The following is a 25,805-nucleotide window of genomic DNA, read 5'->3' as shown; positions in this document are numbered from 1 at the left end:
CAGTAGCCTAACTTTACATCACAGTGCCTACGTCATTCAACTCATTTCATCTTTTTACAGAGGCATCTTATCATCTCACGTCCTCACAAGAAGGGTAATACTGCCAGTAAGATATTTTGAGAGAGGGAGAGAGACAGAGACAGAGAGAGAGAGAAGGAGCACATTTACATGACTTTTATTACAGTTTATTGTTTTAATTCTATTTTATTATGAGTTATTGTTGTTAATCTCTTACTGTGCCTACTTATAAATTAAACTTTATCATAGGTAAGTATATATATAAAAAAAAACACAGTGTGAATATAGGGTTTGGTACTCAGGCATCCACTGGGGACTTGGAACATATTTCCTGCAAATAAAGGGGGGACCACTGTAACTGACTTGGCTACCCCCATCACCGCAGAGAGGAGAATGTTTGTCTACACATCTAGTTCAAGCCGTTAGTGTTTGTGTTTTGTTTTCTACATAGATTAAAAACTGAAATTCCACTCCTAACATTTAGCTCTGCTCAGGCCACATAAAGGGAAAAGAAATTTTATTAGGGATTATTTTCGTTATCTGGAGAAGTTTACAACTGATCCTATGCTTACCTACCTCACATTTTAGCCTAGAGCCAAACTTTTGTTCACATTTTAAAATGAAAAAAAAAAGCGCTGATGAATGACGGATTCTAGGGTAAGCAAAATATGCATATATTCAAACCTAAGGGAAGTGCCATCCAAATAACGCCTCTGCATGATTATGATTTGGTTGGAGGCTAGGAAGTACTTAAGGATGGGAAGTAACACTGTTCTCCTTGTAGAACAATTGTCCTTGCAAACATTTGAAATTTTAGAGCCTTTAAAATGAAAAGCAACGGACCGAAGGCCAGTCCGCTGCCCTGGAATACAGCTGCCTAACATTTGTTTATCATTCTGTTCCCTCGTGTGGCCTTCTCTTTTCTCACCTCCTCCAGATTCTCTGTCACTGGCCTCTTCTTTGGAAGTAAGCAGACCTTAGTCTTCCTCTGCTCAGTATGGAATTCTCATTAAGTTTTCTGGTGCGAAGATATTAGATAAGAAATTAATACGCTGATCTTCCCAAGAGTTTTGTAAGAAGTTAAATAGCATAAGAGATAGAAATAACAATGTGCAGGTTTCGTGGTTATTGTTGTTTATTTGTTTTATTAGTGTAACAAATAATTTCCATCCTTTTTATTGGAAGTTTGTGGATTGTCTCACTTTATGCTGAATGTTACTTCTCTGCGTTCATTAGTAACTCGCGAGAAGGGTTCGGTAGAAGTGAGTATTCCATTGTGGGTACCACGCAATGACATTTTCTTTGTACTTCATATTCATCACCAACCTTAGCGTGCTGTCCCAAATAAGTGTTTGTAATTAGGTTGAACATGTGAAATGGTTGATCTTGACATTTTTTTTACCCACAAAAATGGCAGTTTCTTAGGATGTAGCCTAATATCAAAAATCCAGTCTACTCAGTTCTTTCCTTAACGCTACATTATTTTGTCCAGAACTCATATTATGTTTTATATGCATTAGACACCTCATATTTACCTGTTGAGGGAGTTGATCTTAGCGATACTAATCAGATCGGTTTTACGGCATTTGTGTCCACCTCTACACCACGGGATGAAAGTAAATACCGTGAGGCTGAGGTGGCTGGCAGGGGATTTCATGTCCTGGTTGTCCAGGCTTTTCATTGTAGAGGAAGAAGGGACATGTGGTGGGTCAAAGAGGTCAAGCATTTGGCAAGGCATTTGAAAAGCTAACAGTTGAGAAGGTTAGGAGTGTATCTCTTCTGATCTTGGGCGGTCTAAGCCAGTGAACATAATGGCTCTTTGAAGCGGTGTGTCTATTCCTTACTCGGTGAAGGAGGTAGATTTGGGGGGGGATGGGCGTCCTCATTGGCCACCCCCCAGACAGGCTAAGTTCCTGATGCGTAAGAGCAGGAGCAGGCGTTCCTATTTCCAGCTCACGCAGGGGACGTAGAGGAAAGAGAGCCCGTGGGCTTTGCCTTGGATCAGGAAGCTGAAGATGGGCTTCAGGAACCAGGAAAACTGATTCTAGAGAAGGGGCAGGTCCACAGTAGAGACTCACAGGTGGCCTGGGACATGTTCCAGAATTCAGGTTCCTAGAAATTTAGACCGACCTTTCCATAATAAGCTGTACTTGTGGCACGCCGTGTTCCAGGGGCTGCCGAAGAAGCTGCCCAAGCCAACCCTCTCGTTTGCGTTTGCGTATTATGAAAGTTCTCGATGGCGATGGAAATGCTGTGTTTCTCCCTAAATGCTCTGCGTCCGTCCCCATTGCTAACTTTAGTTGCTTTGTTATTCTCCTAGGTGGATCTATGCACACTGTCAAAGAATCTCGTCATTCTTTAGATTGACAAAATATACCTGCACACGAAAATAAGTCCACTGAGGATTTGTCATCCCCTGCCCCATTCTGTGGAGCCCTGCTGTCAGCAGTGACCTTCTCTTGAGGGCTCCACGGTGTGACCCTTTTGCCAGCTGTAGTGTATGAGAGGCCGTGATCCCGGGGCACGTAAAGAGTTAGGAATGCCAGTGCAGCGGGGAGATATACATAAAAACAAATCAGTATATTCCCACAACAGCTATAAATGTCAGTTGTGATTATTACAATTGTAAGAGCCAAATGACTGTAAATGACGCCAAAATTCCAAGTGGCGTGGGGTCCCGGAGACCCACAGGAGGCTGTTTGTGGAAGAGTTGACAATGGATTAGGGTCATATTTAGGAGAAAAAGAGATGTCACTCTAAGCTACCGGAGAAGTTGGAACGGGGCGCAAGGCGGCCCTGCATATAGTGACTTTGGGAAATTACAGGCCGACCGGATTGACGAGCACAGCGATAGAAGAACCAGTGGCAAAGAGAGCCCTGGTCGGAATTCTTTAACCTGATTATTAATCTGGAATAAATTGCTTAGATTAAAGGGCTGATCTAGGATCTTAATTTTGAAGTGTCGGACAACTGTATTAATCCACGCTTTCGGCACAGTATTAATAAGGAACACTTACCGAGTGCTTGCTAGGGGCAGGCATCAAACTAGGTGCTTTACGTGTGTTAATTCACAGCACACCCATCACTCTGGGACCCCGCTTTCTAAACCAGGATGCTGCAACAGTTCACTATCTTTCCAAAGTCAAAGAGGTGATAAGTGACAAAAGAATTCAAATTTAAGTGTGCTGGTCCCAGCATTTGGGCTTTTCCCTACAAGGCTCTAATAAAAATTCACATGATGTCATGTGGTGATCAGGGCCTCTAATGCCTGGTGCTTTCCTTTATGAGCTCTGGGAATGTTGCACAGCCTATGCCTTAATTTCCTTGTATGGGCATAAGGGGTGGTAACATAGGTCTTATCTCATGCGGTGGAATAGTAAGATTGCGGAATGTGCTCGATAGGGGTTGGCCGCTGGGAAAGGTCGGGGAACTTCTGAGCCCTCATCTTCTCACCTGACATAAGGAAAAATGGAGGCTCAGGGATTTTATGCGGTTTATTCAAACACACATTTGGGATTAGGATGAAGTGCTCTCGTCTACAAGAGTAAGAACTCTCGTCTCAACAGCGTGCAACGTGCTGCATCAGAATGCCGGGTCATGCCAAAACTGGGCTAAGGCTCGCTCTCGAAATAACTGAGAAAAAAGCATTTGAAAGTAAAGTCTGGTGCTTTCAGGTAGGCATATTATGGTAGAGTTTACTTTTGTATGATACGAAGATCTCTGTGGGTATGTGTTTTTGCGGCAGAGAGAGTTTCTTTTGTTTCTAATTATTCAGAAGTAGATGTTAATTCTCCACTTGGGCATCTTAGCATATGTTCTCCCCACACTAAAATGAAGATGAATGGCCACTTTCAAACACTCCCCAATTTTTATACGTTGCTGTTCCTAAAGCACCTTTTGCGTGCTGAATTTCTCTAGTGACATACAAGCAGACTTGATAATTATCCGTGACCTCCTATCCCTTTCCCATGGCGCTGCTTGATTTGAGAGACACCAGGTGAACCAGTCTCTAGGGGTGGTGGCACTCTGGTATCTCCTGGCCTGGTATCCCTTGGCAGGAGAGGGCTGGGCTGGGTGTGAGCCATGGCGGTCAGGCTCTCTGTCTGACTTCTGTTGCAGCCCAGGGAGAAGGAAGAGAGACTGGGTGCCTGTTCTGGATGTCGACTAAGTTGCACGATGAGAAGACCCTGCTGGGGGCTGCCTTATAAATGGCCCAGGCTTTGGCATCATGTCTGCTCAGGTGCATCATCTCCAGGACCTACTTTTTGCTTTCCCCAGAGAAGAGGACCCTTCCTCTTAACAGACAGCTCTCTCCCTAATCCACCCCCCAAGCCTCTCCTCCGCTAAGCAGGATCAGAAGGGTAGTGCCAGGATGGACCACAATAAGAAATTTCCTTTTCTTCCCCAGCAGTCTGGATACAGAACACCCCCTAGCAGGGCCAGATCCGTGGATTTTCTACCTTTGTGGTCACACAGAGCCCTGTGTTCAAAAGGGTCCCATGCTTATTTGATGCTCTTGAAATCCCTTGAAATTCCTAATCACATTTTAGTAAGGGCTACACATTTTCATTTTGCTCTGGGGCCCATAAATCATGTAGCCCGTCCTGCCCCTTAAACAACACGGTCAGCTACTTGACCTGCATAGTTTACTCTTAAAAGACAAATCCAAGAATACATTAGGTAAGGAAGTAACAGACTCCCGTGTTAGTTGAAGGACAAGTGGAATTGCTGGGTAAAAGGGCTTAAACCATATCAAGGCTTTTGATGTGCATGTGGCCGGACGCTTTAAAGTACTTGTATGTATTTTTTCTTGTAGCAGCGCAATGGATATTCCCATGAAAACAAACACTCTGTTTGCTTTGTTTCTATCAGTGCGTTAAACTCTGTTTCACATTCTGTTTTACCATGTGTGTTTTTTTTCTCTGGGGAATCGCCTGGTGTTCTTTCCTGATTTGTGTGTTTGTCTTACTGTTTTTTGAGTGATTCCCGTGAGTTCCTTGAACAATAAAGACGTTTGCCCCTTGTGATTTTTTTCCCCCTAACCGACTGTTTGACTTCAATTATATATGTTACTGTTTGTTGATTTTTGACATGCGGAAGTTCAAAATTTGTCTAAGGTTGAATCTCTTGATAATTTCTTTTGCACTTTCTTATGTTAGCTTTTAGGTTAGCAGGCTTCTGCCTTCTAGAAATTTGATAAATGTTTGCTTATTTTTATAAAAGTTGATCTATTTTGACTGTTATACTTTATTTTTGAGGAGGACGAGGATATGATTTTTTGAACAATGGATACCTGGCTATCTCAGGGAATTCTTCCCTTCTCCACCGATTTGTTTGTGTTACGTTTCTGCCTTCGCCATTTAGAAGTGAATTACCTCTGGGCTCCTGTTTTGTTACGTTGGTATTTCTGTCCTGTCTGTATCATCCTGACCTAATGGGTGTACCCTTTGTATGGTATTAATGGGCTAGGGCTGGTCATCAGCATCCTCCTCCTTTACCTCCAACTAATTTATTTATTTATATGTAGAGAGAGGGCGCAAACAGGGGAGGGAGCAGAGCCTTAAGCAGGCTCCGTGCCCAGTGCAGATCCTGATGTGGGGCTCTATCCCATGCCCTTGTGATCACGACCTGAGCTGAAATCAAGAGTCGGACGCTCAAACAATTGAGCCACCCAGGCGCCCAAACAACTCATTTGTTTTCTGATCTGTTCTCATTAGTTTATTTTCTCTTAGCCCCTGTTCGATTTCTACTTGGCAATAAACTACTTTAAGCAGTTTTTCTAGGAACTTAAAGAGATATCAGTGGCCTTTCCTTTCTGTGATCGATATCCAAACTCATTGTCTGTCTCACATTGATCTACATAAACTTTTTATTTCTCTGTAGGTGAAGATTCTTTGTATTGAAAAAGCTTGTTAATTTTGTAATTTGGGTAAATCTAAAAGGGAAAGGCTGTGTTTATAGTGGTATTACCTAGTTCATTCAACAGGTATATACTGAATATCTCCAAGCACCTGGGACTGTGGATGGCAGTGATCGCAATAGACAGAGACCTCTGGGGATCCTTGGGGTGACTTCTGAGAGGAGGGCAGGCAGTGACTACTTATCACACAGAGTCTCGTGGGCCACTGTAGGGAGTTTGGGCTTAAGCTAGAACCCAATAAGAAACTGTTAGGGAGTTTTAAACTGGGCTGACGACATGATCAGATGGTTTGAGGATCAGCGTCTATGTTGGTAACATCTTGAAAAGATGGGGAAGAATCAGTAGTGAGGCCAGGAGGGAAAACAGGGCCGAAATATTTAATTCCATCTCCTCTTTTATAAAGAATCTGTAAATCTCGAGGCAGGCAAGATTATTCTGCCTGTCGCAAATCATGCATCTGAAAACATTTTCCTAGATGGTATCACACGGAGCAAAAAATACCGTCACAAATCCCTGAAATTCTTACTTTTTATTTCAGTGACTTAAAGCCCTGTAAATTGCATTCCAACGAAGTCTTCGTGAACATACGCATGGCGTAAACATATCCAGAATTCCTGTCTGGGTTTCACAAAATGTGCTCATCAAATGTAGCTTGCTTTTTAGGGTGAGTGTAAGATTTACAAGAAGGTGAATGAAGGCAGAGTGTAGAGGGAGACATTGATGAATAGATTGAAACCTTAAATCCCTGAGCCTTATTCTCCCTTCAGACTAGATTGGATGGTCAGAATGCCATCACTTTCATGGATGAAGCGATGACTTTGTGCTAGACGAGTTTGGGAAAAGAATTCTAGGAAATTTGCCAGCTATCAACCAAGTATCGGCACATCAAGAAGGAGAATGGAGAAACAAGCCACAGCTCTTGGTGGAGTATATCTATTTTGGCCAAAAGGCAAAGTTATTATATTTTTAAAAGAAAGGAGAGATTAGCTCCTAAGTTACTATATTCAAGAACTATTTCAGTTTCGGGCAAGATTTATTTTGCTTAATGTATCTCATTTTATAGAAGCCAGACCTTTCCCTTCACTGGGCCCTGCAAGCCTCAAGTTAGGTTATAACCACAATTTATATGATAAAAGGGCCATAAATGCAAAATTTAGGGAGAGTGATTTTTTTTTTGTTAATGCACAACGCTTTGAAAAATACCACATAGATTATAGGTGGAAGCTGAATTAAGGTTGTTAAAAGAAGAAAGACCTACCAAATCATCTGTTCATTGCCCAGAGAAAATTAAACTATTTCCCAGGTCTGGAAAACCTTATCAGATTTTATCATGTGGCTGCATATACTGCTTCTTATTTGACTTGGTTGTGCCTGTTTAAAATCTTACAATTCATCACTGTTCAAATTACTACTGGGTACTTACTCAGCCTTTCATGGAGTCAGTTTCTAAAGAAAGAAAGTGCTGCTTGCACATGGAAAACAAGTGTCTTAGCTTTACGATGCAATGTTTTTCTTTGCAAGTTGTATGTGTAAGCATAACACGTCTGCAGTTTCAATGTTCACCACGAGGTGCAGCACACAGAACTTCTCCTTTGTTCCTCGCTGACTCATGCAACAGAATTCTAGCAGTGGAGCAGGCATCAGGACTGTTTACAATTGGTAATATCTTAGCGATAGGCTTACCTAACTTCCTTCTGTGTTTGTTCTGCTGCGTGTATCTTTACGCCCAGGTGGACTGTCCTTTTCAATGCAGTATGGCTGCGCACAACTCCTGGTCTTCCATCCAGAAAGGGAGAGAGAGCATCTTGTCGCTGTTGTTGGAAAGCTTCGGCCATTCAATGGCCCCTCATTTTCTGCCCAGTTAATCATTGTGCGGTGAGGACAGGTTCATGTTGATTGAGTTAGGACAGGCAGAGCTCCCTGCTGGAGCTAGAAGTAAAGTCACTATCACCCAACTGTGAGACAGCTGCATAAAGTCAAGGGGATGGAATGGATTGAGGGGTGGGGTGATCACTGCGCTCAGAGTACTGGTTTAGCCTCTCCTTCCCTCGAGTCAGGACTCAGAAGGATTTTGGCTGTCTGTGAGACACTCTCTTGTTGCCATTCATACTTTCTTGGAGATGCCCCGTGCTCAGAGTTGCCTACTGGCAAGGATAAGCACTTCAATTCCTATGGAATAGGATTGTAGCTTCCCACTGTGGTTCTAAAGAAAACTTCTCCCAACCCAAGGGAAGTGGAAGAGACGTAGGAGGAGAACAACGATACTCTTGGGAGCCTGGCAGGTAATATAATCAAGATTCTCATTTGGGGACTAAGACCACCACACTGGACAGGCAGGCTCAGAGGTCGCATACCCAAGAAGACACAGCAGTGAAATAATCCAGCTGTGAGTTGGTGACTTGAATGTATGTGTGTACAAATATATATTTGTATGTATGTATGTATGTGTGTGTGTATAATTATGTGTATAGTTCTATATAATTTCAATTCAGTAGAAGGAGGAAGTTGGCTAACCACTCTGTCTCTGTCATTCAACTTTTAACTAATTTTTAGGTCTTTTTGTGTCTTGGCTTATAGTTGTAAAGCAGTTTGTAGTTTGCTACACAGTTGGTAACTTTTGGATTCTGAGGAAGTGGAGAAAACGGAGAATGTAGCAAGTGAAAACTAAAAGGGATCTTGAATATGAGCTTCTCCAGTTTTCCTCTCCCCCAATCAGTGGGTCTGGATTGTTACTGAGAAGTCTTGAGTAGTTTACCAAGGGCCTCCTGGCTGGTCAGGGAGTGAATGTGGATCTGAGCTGAGAATTCCAGTTTCTCCATTTAAATGCTTTCCCAACAGTGTTTGGTGCCTGTGTCTCCTGTGGAAGAGAAACTTGTTTGTTATAATCCTGTTTACGAAGTAGGGATGGTTGGATCTTTTTTTGTTCCACTGATACAGAATTTTGATAATAGAATTTTTCCCAGTGTGGAATGGGGAACATGTAAGATCCTACGATTGTTTTATATTAATTAAGATTAAGTTCTGAAAGAGATAGCTCGTTTTTCTCTTTCACTGTTGGTTGATTTACTGCTTGTGCATGAAAGGAGAATCAATGCCTTTTAAGAATTTATTATTCAGAACTTCCACCAATTTACGTTGATCATCAGTGATAATTAAGGTAAACACTTATAAATGTGCTTTGTATAAAAATTCTGACATCGGGGGCGCCTGGGTGGCTCAGTCGGTTGAGCGTCCGACTTCAGCTTAGTTGATGATCTCACAGCTCGTGAGTTCGAGCCCCGCGTCGGGCCCTGTGCTGAGACAGCTCAGAGCCTGGAGCCTGCTTTCTGCTTCTGTGTCTCCCTCTCTCTCTGCCCCTAACCTACTCGCATTCTGTCTCTATCTCTCTCAAAAATAAATAAACATTAAAAAAAATTTTTTTTTAAATTCTGAAATCAATCAGTGGCCATAGGGTACAAAGGTCTGTTACTAATTTTTGATGGGTTGAGCCACAGAAAGCCACAAAGACTCAGAGGATGTTGCTGCCTGTTCCTTCAGTAGACTCTCCGCTGAAAGGTAAAGTTGGTGTTTTCTCCGCTCTTTCCCTGCTCTCAGGGTCCTCTGCCACCAAGATGCTTGATCATGGAATGGTGTCTAAGACGGGCTCCTGGCACGCGGCATGTTGGATGAATGAATGAGTGAGAGGGTGAATTAGAAGACGCGGTCGTGCATTTGTTGGCACCAGAGGCTCTGGATGCCAGGAAATGATCACGTGGCTGTGAAGCCGCGCCCAGATCACGTGGAAACAGCGCTGAACTTCAGAAAGAGCTCCCCTGTTTCCTCGCGCGTCACGTTCAAGCAGACGCAGTCCGCTTGTGGTCTTTGGACGAAATCACTGGTACAAATTACAGTGATGCTGCCATTAGTAAAAAAACGTCTTCTGGGCGACTTAGAGCACAGTGGAAATTCTGGTGCTGGTGCACGTAGCCTTGAGCCTGTCCGAGGTCCGATCCTCTCGGTACCCTGCTCAGAAGCCCAGCTGTGAGGCCCCATCTGGCAGCGAAGGCGGCATCTGTGTCTCCGTCGGCTGACATCTGCGTTAACTCTCGTGGACTTGCCTGAAGGCCCGTAGGTGGCCGTGAGGCTCAGGGAAGCGGGCTCTGCGGTGGTGCCTTTAGTGAAATATTGCCCGGCCTTTTCAACTGAAAACCCCCCGTGATGGTGTGCTAAGCGCTTGCTTTTTCACGAGCTGGGAGACCCTTTCTTTTAGGGCTTCTTGCATTCCAGGATGCATTAAATCGTACTTGCTCATCTTTAAAGTGTATTTACTTTGAGAGAGAGAGAGAGAGTGTGTGAGAGAATGAGTGCAAGTGGAGTGGGGGCAGAGAGAGAGAGTCTCAAGCAGGTGCCACACTGTCAGGGCAGAGCCTGATGCGGGGCTCGAACTCACGAACCGTGAGATCATGACCTGAGCTGAAGCCGGACACTTAACCCCCTGAGCCACCCAGGCGCCCCGTTTGCTAATCTTTTGCACCCGCACCAACATTGCCGGGCAATAGGACTTGAGTAAATGCTTGTATGAGAGACTCAGGGCGGGGTTTTCTGCTTTCTGTTCAATTCTTCAGAAAATGGTGTTGGAAAATCTAGCGGGTTGCAAAGTGGCCCTCCTCTCCCTCCACACACACACACCCCCCTCTGCTTCCGGTCCTTCCTGGAGCATCAGAATGGGACCTTATTTGGAAAACGGGTCAGTGCAGATGTAAGCAGTTAAGATGAGGGCACACTGGAGTGGGCTGGACCCTTGTAGCTGGTGCCTTGATGACAAGGGGCCCGGAGACAACATGGAGGGAAGATGGCCACAGGATGACTGAGGCAGAGATTGGAGTTTTGTCCCGCAAGCTGAGGAGCGCCAAGGATTGCTAGCGACCAGCGGAAGCTAGGAGAGAGGCATGGGGCAGGGTCTTCCTCTTGGAGAATTGACCGAATCCCTCGGTTTCAGGCCTTCAGCCTCCAAGACTGTGAGGCAGGAAATTTCTGTTACTTTCGGCCACGTGGTCAGCGGCAATTTGTTAACAGCGGCCACAGGAAGCTAGTACAGCTTACTGTGTTCTGTGTCGTCACTGGGAATCCGCGTGAGTTTTCCGAGTTCTGTTTTGCACACTCAACGCATCGCCATTGTGTAAAGACTCTTCTGGGCCAACATAGATTTGAGTGGCGTCTGTAAGGAAGGGACAGTGCTTACTAGGAAACATTACAGAAATGGGGCCATTCCATTAGAAATAAATTTCCAGGGGCGCCTGGGTGGCTCAGTCGGTTAAGCATCCGACTTCGACTCAGGTCATGATCTCACGGTCCGTGAGTTCGAGCCCCGCGTCGGGCTCTGTGCTGACAGCTCAGAGCCTGGAGCCTGTTTCGGATTCTGTGTCTCCCTCTGTCTCTGGCCCTCCCCTGTTCATGCTCTGTCTCTCTGTCTCAAAAATAAATAAACGGTTAAAAAAAAAATTAAAAAAAAAAAAAGAAATAAATTTCCAGAGGTGCCTGGGGGGCTCAGTCAGTTAAGCATCCGACTTTTGATCTCGTCTCAGCTCGTGATCTCACGGTGGTGAGATCCAGCCCTGAGTTGGGCTCTGCCCTGGAGCCTGCTTAAGATTCTCCCTCCCTCCCTCTCTGTCTCTCCCTCCCTCGCTCTCTGCCCCTCCCCCACTGGTGCGCACACTAGTGCTCTCTCCCAAAAAAGGAAAAAGAGGGGTGCCTGGGTGGCTTGGTCGGTTAAGCGTCCGACTTTGGCTCAGGTCATGATCTCACAGTCCGTGGGTTCGAGCCCCGCGTCGGGCTGTGTGCTGACAGCTCAGAGCCTGGAGCCTGTTTCCGATTCTGTGTCTCCCTCTCTCTCTGCCCCTCCCCCGTTCATGCTCTGTCTCTCTCTGTCTCAAAAATAAATAAACGTTAAAAAAAAATTTTTTAAAAACAAAAAAGGAAAAAGAAAGAAATTTCCAGCGTATTCACTTAGGACCTTCCTCTTATGCCAACTCATTTAACATGTGTACTGAGTGCCCATAATATGCCAAGCACAGGCTTGCTTTGGAGGCTAAGGGGTCTGCCCACTTGGAGCTGAGGATACCGTAGAGAAGACAAATAGGATTGATTTCAATTAATCTACATATTTATTTTATTTTTAATTTTTTAATTTTTTTTTTTTTTAATTTTTGAGAGAGAGAGAGAGAGCATGTACAAGGGAGGGACAGAGAGAGAGAGGGAGACACAGAATCTCAAGCAGGCTCCAGGCTCTGTGGCAGGGCTCGAACTCACGAACTGCGAGATCATGACCTGAGCCGGAGCTGGGTGCTCAACCGACTGAGCCGCCCAGGCTCCCGACTCTACATGTTTTTAATGTCATTATGTATATGGAAAAAGCAGTCACGCTGAACAGCAGCGAAACTCCGCGAATCAAATCGTATTTGGGGATGTCACTCAATGATCTGATTCAGAAACTTAATATACTGTGTTTATGTTCAGTTCTATTCATGTGCCTGTGGTTTCTCTCCCCAACCCAATACAAAACCGTCCTGCGTTTTCCACAGTCAATCACAGTCCTTTGCGTGCAGTAGCTTTCACATGTCGTTGCTGAATTAAACTGAGTTATTGATTGAGGATATCGATAGGGAAGATGGTTAATAACAGCTAGCAGGTATTAAGTACCTTTTCTACGTACATGCCACGATAAGCAATGGCCCTTTGTCATTTTATTCTCACAGCTGCTCCCTGTGAGTTTCTATTTCCCAACGTCCCACTTTAAAGATGGGGTAACTGTGGTGCTCGGAGGTCAGGAAAGCTGCCTGAAGCTCCACCGTTCAGCTGGCAGTGAAGCCAAGATTCGGGTTTATTCCAGCAGCCTGCCGCCAGGCTCCACGCCCTCCGGCACCACGCGCTGTGCTTTGGGGCCACACGTGGCTGTCTGCCACCTTCCGTGGGTTGGAGAGGACTGTGTCACAGTCATGCCCCTTTCTTTTTCTTTATCACAGCCTTCCGCAGGCGTGCGGAAATGGTGGGTTTTAACTGAGATTTTTCTCTGAGTGTGGCTTCTTTCTTCCCCCAAGAAAAAGAACGACAGGGTGTGCAGCGAACGGTTGCCGATCAACTTACATTTCTGTCTAATTCTGCCTCTTTTTAGCCCTTGGCGTCCAAGCTAACACCACTTCAGTGATCGGTCTCCTCCAGGGTCATGTGTGGGTGAGCCCCGGGCTTGCATTTCACGTCGTGGTTTCGCTCCTGTGACTTGGGAGTGGGACCCCTCCACCCCCTCCTGCCCTGAATTACTTGAGGCAGAAGCTCTTGCCTTTCCTAGAGAGAGAGTGTAGACAGTCTCCATCTGGGGAGAAGGGGGCGGCCCCCAAGCGTGCAGTCTGAGCCTCGCAGGCCTTCCAAGGGCAGAGCTCCTGCCACAGGTGTGTGTCTGGATCCCCAAGCCCTTTCTGTGCCTTTCTGTGCCTTTCTGTGCCTTTCTGTGTCTGCTCTCTTAGCATCCGTGCCGCGCGCTGGTTTTCTGTTCTCGGTTCATCGCTACTGGCGGCAGCAGCCATCCAGCCCTGCCTGGAGGTAACATAACACACCCCGTATCCCCCCGCCTGACGTTCCGTTCCTGGGGGTGCGGCAGGCCTGTCGGGGAGCTGCTGACTCAGCAGCGGGGTTGTCCTGTGTTTCTCTCCTGGAAGAACTCTGTGTACTTTGTTCGCCGGCTCCAGCCACAGCTCTCAGGATCTGATTTCGGCTGGAAACAACGTGCACCAGAAGTTTGAGAGTCAAAAGCCACAAGCGGTGGAAGCCAGCACCCTGTCATTGCAGCATGACCCGCAATAGCCCAAGGAAGAGTAGGTAGACAAAAGCCCATCCTCAAGAGAGAAATAGATAAATAGGTAGACACGCGCAATGAAATATTATTCAGCCGTAAAAAGGAATGTCGTGCCGACTCGTGCTAAAACCCCGGATGAACCTTGCAAAAGTGAAGTAAGCCAGACACAAAAGGACAAATATTATATTATTCCCCTTAGAGAATGTATCCAGAACAGGCTACCTCACAGGGAGAGAAAGCAGATCAGAGGTTACCGGCAGCTGGGGGAGGGTGGAGTGGGGACTTCCTACTTCCTGGAGGCAGGATTTCTGTGTCAGGTGATGCACAGTTTTGGAAATAGTAGGTGATGGTTGTACGACATCGTGAAGGTAAATAATGCCGCTACATCGTACACTTAAAAATACTTACATTTTCTGGCAGATTTTATGTCGTACCTATTTTTCATGGACTTAAAGAATGCCCCCACTCTGAACCAGATCTTGTGTTTGGGTGGACGTTGCCTCTCTTAGCAATTGAGAAAAACGCTGAAAAGCGTCCTTGGCTTCTCTTAGGCTGAATATAAACCTGTAAGAATGACAGCGTCTCAGCAGGAAGGGACCGGCACACCTCCGGGGTGTGAAGCAGGTGTTCACTTAACTGTCTTGTTTTCCAGCCCTGCCCTGGACCGCCAACACGTTATAGATGCCGGTATGCTGCTCAGTGGCCCTGAGATCAGTTGCTAGGTGCTTTGGGAAAGTGGAGGAAGGAAGATACTAGTTAGGACATTAAATGGCTTGAAATGAAAAGAGAACCGGGACTCACGTTTGCCCTTCTGCTTCCTTTCCTTTCTTCCTCTTACCCTCTTCATCCCCTGTTGCGGTCTTCTCTGGGGGAGAAGCAAATACAGAGGGCACCATCGACTGATTTTTGCTCATAATAAAATAAAGCAGAAAGTTCAGGATCCGATCCCTCCTTTCCCTCTACTTCAAGATTTCTGACTCTGGAGAATTCCTCGGTTAAATCTCTCTCTCCCCTGTGGTCTGAAAGGACTAATACGCTTTCATGATACAAGTTTCTTTTTCAAACCCTGTATGCACCTGGGCTGGGGATTAAGCCGGATCATTCTTTGAGGTAACTAATATTATTATTCTGCATGTATAGACCCTTGAACTGTGGACCAAAGAAGATAAGAAATTATCTCACGGTAACAATCAGGAAAATAACAGTGAGTTCAACATACAAATATGCCCCACCACTCCTGTGATCTAATTCTGAGATATTACAAAGAATTCTCTTTCATTTGGTGTAGACATTTAGTCTTTAAACCATGCTCTCAGGGTGTGCCAGCAGCAGCTTGAAAAGAAGGTACCTGAGAGGAACAGGAAATGTAGCGGGCTAAGACCCCCACGTGGGCCCACATGCTGGTTTGTGGATTTCATATCCGAAGTCCATGGCTGAAACCCACAGGAATGAATTCAATGCATATAATCTGGAAGTTATATAAGGAATCAATTTTGCAGGTAATTTCTTGGACTCTTAAGAATGTTCAAAACCGTAGGATCCCTTGGTTCATTTTTTTTTGTCATGTATCGATTGATCTGGTCTCTTCTACCCTTTACCTTCTCGTGTTATCAATAAATGACAGTGGAATGTCTGACTGTCTTGTTTTAAATACCTGCATTTACAAAATCAGCCTGGGCACTGGGAAGGAAAAGAGAGAAGAGACTTAGTTTTGCAGGTTTTACACATGGGAACTTTAAGAGATTTAAAATCGTTCTCTATGAGAGGATCCCCATTTAATGAACGTGGTCTTTCTCCTCAAACACTGTGGAAACCTGGCACGCTCTCACAGCATGGCTGGAATAGAGGACCAGCACTTTCTTCTGCTAACATCCCCGGATTAACAGTGTGTCCGAACTGACCGGGGTAATCAATCAGCTGACTGGTTTCGCTACACTGTGATTGAGAATTACACGTATGTATGTTAATCTGGTACAAATAACATCGACCAACATCAGCACACTAGTTAGTTTTCACTTGCTTTGGTGTGTATTTGTATCTGATACCTAGTTGTTGGTTCAACTATCCTCATTTTGGGGCCTTTAGCCCAATTGGGAGGACATTTAATAAAGCGTAACATGGTTCTTTACCAAGTCTAACAGGCATAGTTCTGATATGCTCATAACCCCTAATGAGGGTTTTGGCCATTGATCAAATACACAGACTTTCATGTAGTTACATAAAGCAGTCAGATAGCAGAATTATCGGCTTTGCTCATACCAGAGGGATTTTCGCCAGTTATGAAAAGTATGTATAATTTAATTTACATGCATGTGTAATATTTATTTACTACTATATATCCATGTAATGGTGTAATAACAATTAGTGTTTTAAATTTCATTTCCTGTTTCCTGATACAAATTAGGCTGTAATAAATGGGTCAGTACTAAACAATCACAGGGTGGGCTCTTGACAGCCATGGGCATGATCGAATGCTTTACCAGCCGGATCCCGTTTATTCCTCCTAGCAACGTCCCCAAACACTGAAGGGTGGATACAGTCCCCCATTTATAGAGGAAATGGGTAGTGTTTTTTTGTTTGCATTTATCCCCACTTTATGGATAAAGACAATGAACATTAGAGAATTAGAGAGATTTTCTCCTGGACACGTTGCTTGGAACTGGTAGATATGGAATTAAAACTCTTGTGGTCTGACACCGATGGACAGTTTTATGTGTCAACTTGGCCAAGGTGTAGACAGCAGTTATTCAACCAAACATTGTCTGAAGGTAAGAAATGTAGGGTGATCTTTCTAAGGCCATAGCTTGGCTTGCAAGAACATTGTTATACTTCCAATTCCTGTTTTTGACACATAACGACCTCGTCCATTCCTTCTTGAGTTCCTCCTGTAACATTTCTGTTATAAGTTTCCCACCCCGAAACATACACCTTTTTCCTGAACTCACTGGGGAGATGGTTACGTTTCCAGAAGCAGGGTAGAAACAAAGAGCATTTTAATAGCATCCAAAAATATGAACTTATTCTAAGATTCGTGGAGTATTTCCTAAGTGCTGTTTCTGGGTTATTTTTATTGAATCCTCAGACCAGTAAATTACAAATCCACATGTGAGATTTGTCATTTACAGACTATACTCCCTCCGGTCCACATGAAAGCTGCGAAACCATATTTAATACAAGATTATATAAGTTGATGCTCACTATTTGTGAATTCCATAATTTGCAAATTTGTGTATTTGCTGAAATTTATTTGTAACCCCCAAATCAATACATGTTTTCGTGGTCATTTGCGGACATGAACAGAGTGAGGAAAATCTGAGTCTCCCAACGTGCATGTCCCCAGCTGGGGATGAACAAGGTGATGCCTGTCTTCTTGTTTTGGCTCTTCTGCTGTGACTAAATGTCCTTTTTGCAGCCTTATTGACCACCACGTTTTTCAATTTGTGTGCATTTCTTCGGTGGTTTCACTCTCTAAGGTGGCCTTCAAGCGTCATGCTGAAGAGCTGTCTAACGTTCCTAGGTGTGAGAAGGTTGGGAGGTGTCTCACATGTATTATTAGATAAGGTTCACTTAAGCTTGAGGTATAGCTCTGTTGGCCTTAAGTTCAGTGCGAATCAATCAGCAGTATAAGGTGTCTTTAAATAGAAACACACATGAAACAAGGGTATATATTGACGGGCGGACAAAAATGTTGTGTCCAGCAGCTGGCAGAAAGCTAACCCTGTCTTTCCCCTAGAAGCAATGATACACTCTTGTCATTGCATGGTTTGGGGTGGCTTTATAGAACATAACTACCATGAATGACAAGAATGGACTGCATTTCTCTATGATCTTGCTTTCCTTAATTTGTTAATTTGTTAAATACTCAGTGTTCTACTGTCAAAGGACATATATTCTCAAAGGGACAAAAAAATGGTTCTTGATGCGGGGTGGGGAGAACCCCATTTAATGTAAAAAGCAGAGGTATATACGCAGTGCATAACATATATAATATATTGGTGGTATTGCAATATCTTTTGGGGTAATTGGGAGAAATGTCTAACAAGGTTTCTTGCGGGGGGAGGGCAGTAATGAAAAAGTGATTGCAAAACATAGCCGCAGGGCACAGTCAATATGTGATGAAGAAAGTATTTACTAGGCTACACAGCACAGTATACATAGCTGTTATTATTAATATCATTGATAATATTATTTGTTTTCTTAGCCTCTTCCCATTCTTCACAGACCAGCATTTCTTAAATTGGAGTTTGTGGTCCCCTGAGGGGGTCTGCATTCTGTTTTCAGACCTGTCTGAGAGTTTCCTCTAGAATTTATTTTGCTTTGGGCTTTCGTTTTGATGACAGGCATGAAAATAATAAATCGTTGTATCCTGGTTCCCCTTTATGGATGAGTTCTGCCACAGGATTTCATTGTCCAAGTTTATGCCTATCTTGTAAGATAGGAGTTCTATTTCAATGCCTAGGGGCCAATAAGGAATAAAAGAGGAGAAGACTTAAAGATCATGAGGAAAACAGACGGAGTGAAGGCCCAGTGACCTGTCTTCCTGCTCTGGGAGGGAGGACTCCCGATTCTGGATGGAGGAAAGTGGTGCTCAGCTGAGCCCTCACACGGGCCAGGGGGAGCACGGACACGCCCTAACCCAGAGAACACTCGCTTTCGCAGCCGGTACTGTGTTAACATTTTGAAAGGCAATTTAATCTCTGCAAAATGACATCATCTGCCACGTGAAATTAATGCCGTTAATTTGAATTTTATGGGCTTTCTTGTTTTCGTGTTCAGTGTGTTACTTTGTTTTGGTCTCATGGTTGAATCAGGGTTAAAGTGTATGGAGTTTATTTCTAGCTTTCCATTTGTGCATTGCTAAATACCAATATACGAAAAATAATGTAAGTCTCCATCAGTGGTGGGCAATAACGCTTTTTGCCGTATCAAAGGGAGTGTTGGCATTGCTCGGGTTTAAGGAGCACTGTGAGGGACTCCTAGGATCACAGATTATCCAAGCTGCTGGGAATCAGTCCACCCATCTCTCTTACCACATGTGGACACTGAGCCTCCTGGAGGAGAAATGAGTGGCCAAGGTCAAAAACGAGTAGGGGCTGACTGAGGTCAGAGAGCAGGTCGGCAGGCTTCAAACTACACAGCCCATCCAACGTGTCAACCCTGTCCAAAGGTGGACCGTGGCAGATAAATGGCGACCACTGCCAGGCCACAAAATTGGGCTAGACACAAACTCATGGAGAGTTATGCGTCACCTTGGCTAACTCTGAGCGCGGAAGATGGGAAATGGGCCGGGACAACTGGAATGACAGACTTGTTTCAGAGTCAGGAGTCACAGTCAACAACGGGCAGTGCTGAAAGGAGACAACAGCCTTTTGACTTCCCCGCTCAGGTGATATCACCCATGAACTTGGCTTGTTCCAGTACTCTCAACATTCACAAGCAAATCCCCGAAGCTCCTAAGTTGAAGTGCCTTTGTACTTTCTACTCTGTTTTTAGATGTGACTGCACTCCACGAAACTAGGGCACGTATCACTGCGCAGGGAACGTGTTTCTCAGTTGCATGTAAGGGTTTTGATCCTAACTTGCTAAGCGAGAAGAGCGCATTTGTGGTAGAATCGGATGGTCATTATATTAGTTTTCTATCGCCGTGTGACAAGTCACCACAAACCTCAGAGCAGCGGAACACAGGATACATCTATTACCCGACAGTTCCCTGGGGATGGAATTCTGGGCCAGGATCTGCTGGGAGCTTTGTTCAGGACGTCACAGAGATGAGTCAAGACATTGGCCAGGGCTGTGGCTCCTCTGAGACTTGGGGTCTCTTCCATGCTCATGCAGGTGTTGGCCGAATTCGTTTCCCTTGCAGCGGTAGAACTCACAGCTGCTTGCTTCTTTGGGGCCAATGGGCAGGGTCTCTTCCCTCTAGACTCTTGGAAAGAGCTTACCTATTTAGGCCAGGCCCACCCAGGATGATCTCCCTTTTGATCAAAGCCAAGTGATTGGGGAATTTAGTTGCATCTTCAACACCCCCTTGTATTTACCATATTTGTTGCTTAGAGGTTACAGGTTCTACCCACGCTCAAGGGAACTAAGGACATGCCACGAGCACCAGCTAACTTAGCCTGTTGAAGTTGCTACAACAAAATACCATAGGGGCGCCTGGGTGGCTCAGTCTATTAAGCTTCCGACTCTTGATTTTGTCTTGGGTCATGATCTCAGGGCTCATGGGTTGGAGCCCTGAGTCTTGATTTCAGCTCAGGTCGTGGTCTCATGGTTGATCAGTTTGAGCCCCGCATCAGACTCTGCACTGACAGTGGGGAGCCTGCTTGGGGTTCTCTGCTCCCCTTTCTCTGTCCCTCTCCTGCTTCTGCTGTTTCTCTCTCTCTCTCAAAATAAATAAATAAATAAATAAATACATAAACAAACAAACAAACTTTATTTAAAAAATACCATAGACTAGTGGCTTATAACAACAGAACTTTAGTTCTTACAGCCCTGGTGTCTGAAAAGCCCAAGATCGAAGTGTCTGGTAAGACCCTTCTCCTGGTTCACAGATGCCTGTCTTTCTCCAGTGTCTTCATAACGTGGAAAGACCAAGGGAGATGTCTGGTGTCTCTTTTAGTCTCATTCATGAGGGCTCCACCCTCATGATCTAATACCCTTCGAAAGGTCCCGTCTCCTAATACCATCCCATTGGGGGTTAGGTTTTAAGATGAATTGGTGGGGGGGGGCGGTCGGACACGTTCCGTCTGTAGCAGGTACCACGCGAGTTATCTTAGAATTCTGCTCACTGCCAGTCACTGGCACTTCCTTCATGAGGCCGTGAGTCAGCTTCGTATTTTCAGACTTCCGTGTGACATTTTGAGAATGTTTAGCACTATTAATGTATATGTTTATTTTAAAAGTTAGAAGAATAGGGGCGCCTGGGTGGCTCCGTCGGTTAAGCGTCTGACTTCGGCCCAGGTCATGATCTCACAGTTGGTGAGTTCGAGCCCCGCCTCGGGCTCTGTGCTGACAGCTCAGCGCCTGGAGTCTTCTGCAGATTCTGTGTCTCCCTCTCTCTGCCCCTCCCCCCGCTTGTGCTCTGTCTCTCTTGCTCTCAAAATAAATAAACATAAAAAGAAAAGATGCCACAACTATTTGGAGCTAGCAGGCTCTTACTGTTTGGGTAATGCCTCATTCATTCTTAGATGTGCTTTTGTCCTTTGCTGGGAAATGTATAGTTTATAGTTGCAAATAAAAAATTAATGCCGTGGATGTGTTTCCCACATGTCCTTACTTATTCACGTGCATGCCAAAATGAAATTACGTTATCGTATGTTTTATAATCTTGTCTGAGTTTACAGTCAAGCCATATTATAATAGGGCTTTAGTTCCACTCTTACACGGGTCAGATATTTAATGCATAAGGCAGGAAACCTAATAAACTCCATACTTGGTATTATGGCTCCTTTCTTGGAAACAAGTGATATGGTTTGGTATGGGACAGAGTAGAAGGCATGGTCCGGTTCTGAAATCACAAAACTCAAAAGCTGCTCATTCCTGTTTTCTCCAGGCAAAGGCAGCTCAAGCATCTCATCCGACGTGAGTTCAAGTACAGATCACACGCCGACCCAAGCCCAGAAGAATGTGGCTACCAGTGAAGGTAGGCATCTGGTCTTCATTATCTCTCTCCCTGTGTTCACAGTGCTGGCTATTTTTGGAAGACAAATAAAATGTGTGAGTCTCAGTTCTGTTCTACCGAGTGGGAGCATACGAGATTCTTAAAAATGAGAAGGCGGAGGGTTTCTCGAGTTTCTTTTTTGCTGCTTTGCTGCTGCTGCCCGATAAAGGGGTTTCCATAGGATTTAAGTGTCTCAATTCTAAGGCAGTGCTGTTATTTTGTGAATATAGAATAGGTTCACTTTGGGCGAGCCTCCGTGACGTTATAGATCCTGTTTTTCAGCGTGGAAAACACTAGGATTGTCAAATTCTTGTGCTGTAGTTGAAAGTTCCCGGAAGAGCTTTCAAAATAGGCACACTCGGAATTCAGGATTTTGGCAACGGAAGGTCACGATCATGTGATTTGTAGAATTTGAACTAACCAATATTTGGAAGTAGGAAAAGAGATTTGTTTGATTACGTAAAGAATAAGTGGAAAGTCCTGCCTCTCAGGACAAAGATTCGTTCCACTGATGTTCTTGATACAGAATTTCACTATATGTAGTAACAGATGTTGGAATTAATTGCTTTGCGTAGTCCGGAAGCTTTTGTGTCATTACTTGGGTGTGGAAATGACTGTTCCTGTGGTAGTTAGTTAGTGGCTGGTCGACCCAGTTATGGAATTAGTTGTTTTTATTTTAATGTGAAACACAATTAAGTGAGTTCTTTTTTTTTTTTTTCTGAAGAAGAGTTCTTTCTAAATTAATTGTTGAACGCAGGTCCAGTGTAAGACATCTGTGAGGTGTCGGCTGATTTTCATGACAGGGTGTGCAGCCTGCTTCCTTGAAGTGTGCAGGGTGTGTGGGAATACATTTCCAGGCTTTGTTTGGAGGCTTCATTTAAGCTGCTTGCAATATTGGGAAGCGTACCCTTGACCTGATGTTGGTTGCTCCTGTATGACAGCGTGTGCACGAACGATGATGGCTGGTCTCTGCTGTGCGTGTCTCCTCTGTGGGTATTCTTTGACTTGCTGTGTTTCAAATGGCTGACGTATAAAGAGATTTTATAACGGGTTATATTCCCTGGTGTTTAAATGCCTTAGCGTTGTTTTACCAACATGGTAAGGCGAACAGAGTGGGGTGTTCTTCTCAGAGCAGCGAAGCACCAGGTAGAAATCCAATTTTAATTTTCTGCCTGTTAATTCAAATACGAGCATTAGGTCATTCTTGAAATTCAATTAAGGTAATGGGCAAGTCAAGTAAATTGATTCTAGACATTTGCTTTTGAGGCCTCCGTTCTTAGGAGCCCGAGTGGAAATCACTTCAACATAACTAACTGATTTACGGTCTTCTGTAATCAAAAATGTACGTTTTTGTAAGGTGATCACTTCTTTCCATCGTGATTACAGTTAATTTTGTCATAGTCATAGTTTGGCTAATTTGAGTGGCTGTGAAAATAGAAAGTTAAGACTCTACGTTGATAATCCCTGTGTGTTTCTGTCTCCAGATTTAAGTTCTCGTATTACTCTTTTCTCTTTTCAAAAATGGAAAATACAAAACTGTATGGACATTGGTGAAAGGGTTGGGGGAAGGGACTGTGGGGCTTCATGCATTAGAAACGTCTGCTTTTTATGCTTCAAAAAAAAACCCCGACTCCACAGGGATTTAAAATTTTCATTTTATTCTGCCTTTTCCTTAGGAAGATTCTTTTGATGCAGGCCCAGCCAGTGTTTTATATATTTTTGTCACAATGCATTTTCTACCATTCTGAGAGTAAATTCAGGAGAAAAATGGGAAAATTCAATGTTCAGGTGAAATCATTTTTAGCAATGGAGCTAAATTAATAGCACTGTTTTTTCCAGCTCTTAAGTGACTGGACCCCATCCCTATGAGAGATGCTGTCCATTTTTTTTTGCATGTCTGCAAAATCAAGTGTTTTTTTAGTATTTCTATGTATGAATCCATTTTGCTACTGTTTTTTAATCAATGAAGCAAAAACATTTTAAAATGAATTCGGCATGGGTATCGCTTACAATTAAAATGCATCGTAGGGAGGTTTGCTCCAGAACCGTCTCATTATCAGCCTGGTTTGTCAAGATGGGAGCACGACAGTAATGCTAATTTTCTCAAAGCGCAGGTGACAGAATCCTGATCCATACCTCTCAGGGTTAGGGTGTCACCTTCCGTGACCTCCAGAGTGGATTTCGCCAGTCGTACACATGTTTGCTCCTACTAGAAAGCACCTGGTAACCACGGTGTGCAGTGTGCTGGCAAAGAAACAGAGACTGGACGCCAGTGTCTTCCATGTGCCACAGAGGAGCCAGTTAAAAAATGCTTCTCTGTTTCTCTTCCCACCGTCTCGAGAACGGTGTTTAACCTGTCTTGTTAATATTGGGTGAGTGGTGTAACTGGCTTCCCAGAAGCGGTTTGACTATCGTCATTTTCTCCCACGGTTGATCCTCTTAAGGTTGTTTTCCCTCTGAATTTCCCGATATCCTCTTCAAGAAACACAGGCAGGATCATCAGTTTCAAGGTCTGAGTGATAGCGATTTATAAAAATGGGGGATGTGGTGAAGGACCGTATTCGGTTTTCCTGCAGCCTTTGAAAGCCGTGGCCAAACCGGGAATAGCTGGGTTGGAAGCCTTTTGGAGCAGGGCTGGACCTTTCCCTGTTGGGCTGGATGGGGAAGGTATCACGTCAATTTCCCGGCCAGCGTGGAGCGTGTGCACGCACAGGCGCCTTTGTGCCCAGCCTCCACCGGACGGCGGACTGCAGAGTCATCGTCTCCTACTGGGAAGCGTGTAGGTAACCCACGCGATGCCTGTTGGCACATGAACTGAGGACGTGGAAGCTGAGGAGAGGGAAGGGCACTCACATAACATGCGCTTCCCTGGGGCTGGTGGTAGAGATGGTCACTGACTGTGACAGACACGAGGGGCTTACTAGGGAGATGACAGGGTTCTAAAATTGGATCGTGGTGCAAGTTGCACAGCACGGTACATTACTAAAACTCACTGAAGCATACACATGACAGGGGAGCTGGGAGTTGTGGCTTCTGCGTGACCTGAAGACTGCCATCTAAATCATCACGAACTGTTCTTTGAAAAACGCTGCCTCCCACCTCTGGGAAGAAGTCCCGAACAGGGCTGAGAAGACCCCTTAGGAGCATGGGTCTTGGCCATCCAAAGTGCAGGGCTGCTGGCCGAAAGCTTCTCCTGAGATGCTCTGGCCTTGGGGCCAGAACAGCCCTGAAAGCATCATGAGGAGTCCCTGGACGAGTAGTGTTCACAGCCCAGAGCGTGGTGTCTGGTCAGAGTGGACTCCTCAGAGAACATACTCTCCTGGAAAGTTCTGCAAGACATGAGAGGTGATAGACCCGCAAGTTTCTCAAAACCTTTTTTTTTTTTTTTTTTTAAGCTTTTCCTGGAGAGTCTCTAACTTTAGCTTAGATTTATGTTTTGAGCCACCAAGCGTAATGGTTGAGACATTGGTCACATTTACTGACTCTAATCAGTGTAAGGACTTATGTCCTTGCGGTCTATCTGTTGTTCCCACTCATTCACTTTGGGTCATAAGGCTCCTCTCCTATGCATGATGGGCACAGATGGTGATACAATTTGGTTTCAATCCAACAGACAGTGGTATTTTTTACCTAAGTGGTAGCCTTCCATTCCAAAATCTCTTGCGAAAGCTTCGTGCATTTTAATTTTGTGATTCTAAAGCCACACCCCTATTAAGGAATTGGCAGCCTGCAGTGCTTTCTCCTTGATAAATGGTATAGGCCTTCTTTAAAGCCCATTATATTTCATGTGACAGTTTAAGTTCCTGATTTCCTGACACTGTAGGGGGTTTGGGTTCAAGTGTAGAAAGCTGGAAACGTTCCATTTTTCCCAACAAAATCTGCATTCCAGCTTCGTAAGCCACAGCTTAATTCTTTCCAGTTGTGTTGCTATTCTTTCTCTTATACTTTTTTTCCTCCAGTCTTTCTCATCCACGGGTGTTCTCTTTTGTACTGGAGGCAATGGCCTTTGACTTTCAGCTATGAAAGCCACATCCAGCCCATGGCTGGAAAAGCACACATGGATCGTGAAGAAGCTTCCTAGGAATAGTAAGCTGAGCTGGGGCTTCTTTCTCAGAACAGGGTTATGACTGTGTGGCTTTAATGGCGGCCTCTCAACAACTCAGACATCTCTTGAGCTGGAGGAAGGTGACACAGTTTAGTTCAAAGGCCAAATGTAATTGGCTGAGGAAGAGCCAGCTTCCTCCAGCTGCTCTCTAAAGATATTCAAGTTCAGATATTGAACTCACTGACAACACAATTTATAGGTGCGATGGCTTATAAATGTCGTTATCAAGCCAGCCAAATATGGAATCATAGGATTTTTAGAGCTACAAAGCTTT

General features: G+C 44.6%; 1 protein-coding gene across 1 annotated transcript in view; it reads left to right on the top strand.

Annotated features, from left to right (window-relative positions):
* FBXL7 (F-box and leucine rich repeat protein 7) overlaps positions 1 to 25,805 on the top strand; it is a 388,632-nt gene that overhangs the window by 83,847 nt on the left and 278,980 nt on the right. The window contains exon 2 of the mRNA XM_047074402.1: positions 21,319 to 21,408. Coding sequence (XP_046930358.1) covers positions 21,319 to 21,408 — 90 coding nt within the window. The remainder of the gene's footprint in view (positions 1 to 21,318; positions 21,409 to 25,805) is intronic.

Source organism: Lynx rufus, unplaced genomic scaffold, assembly GCF_022079265.1.
Source record: "Lynx rufus isolate CCGP_SWC_20201006 ecotype Redwood Valley unplaced genomic scaffold, mLynRuf1.p SCAF_1, whole genome shotgun sequence".
NCBI lineage: Eukaryota > Metazoa > Chordata > Mammalia > Carnivora > Felidae > Lynx > Lynx rufus.
The sequence above is the reverse complement of the archived record's forward strand: the minus strand, read 5'-3'. Positions and strand labels throughout refer to the sequence as shown.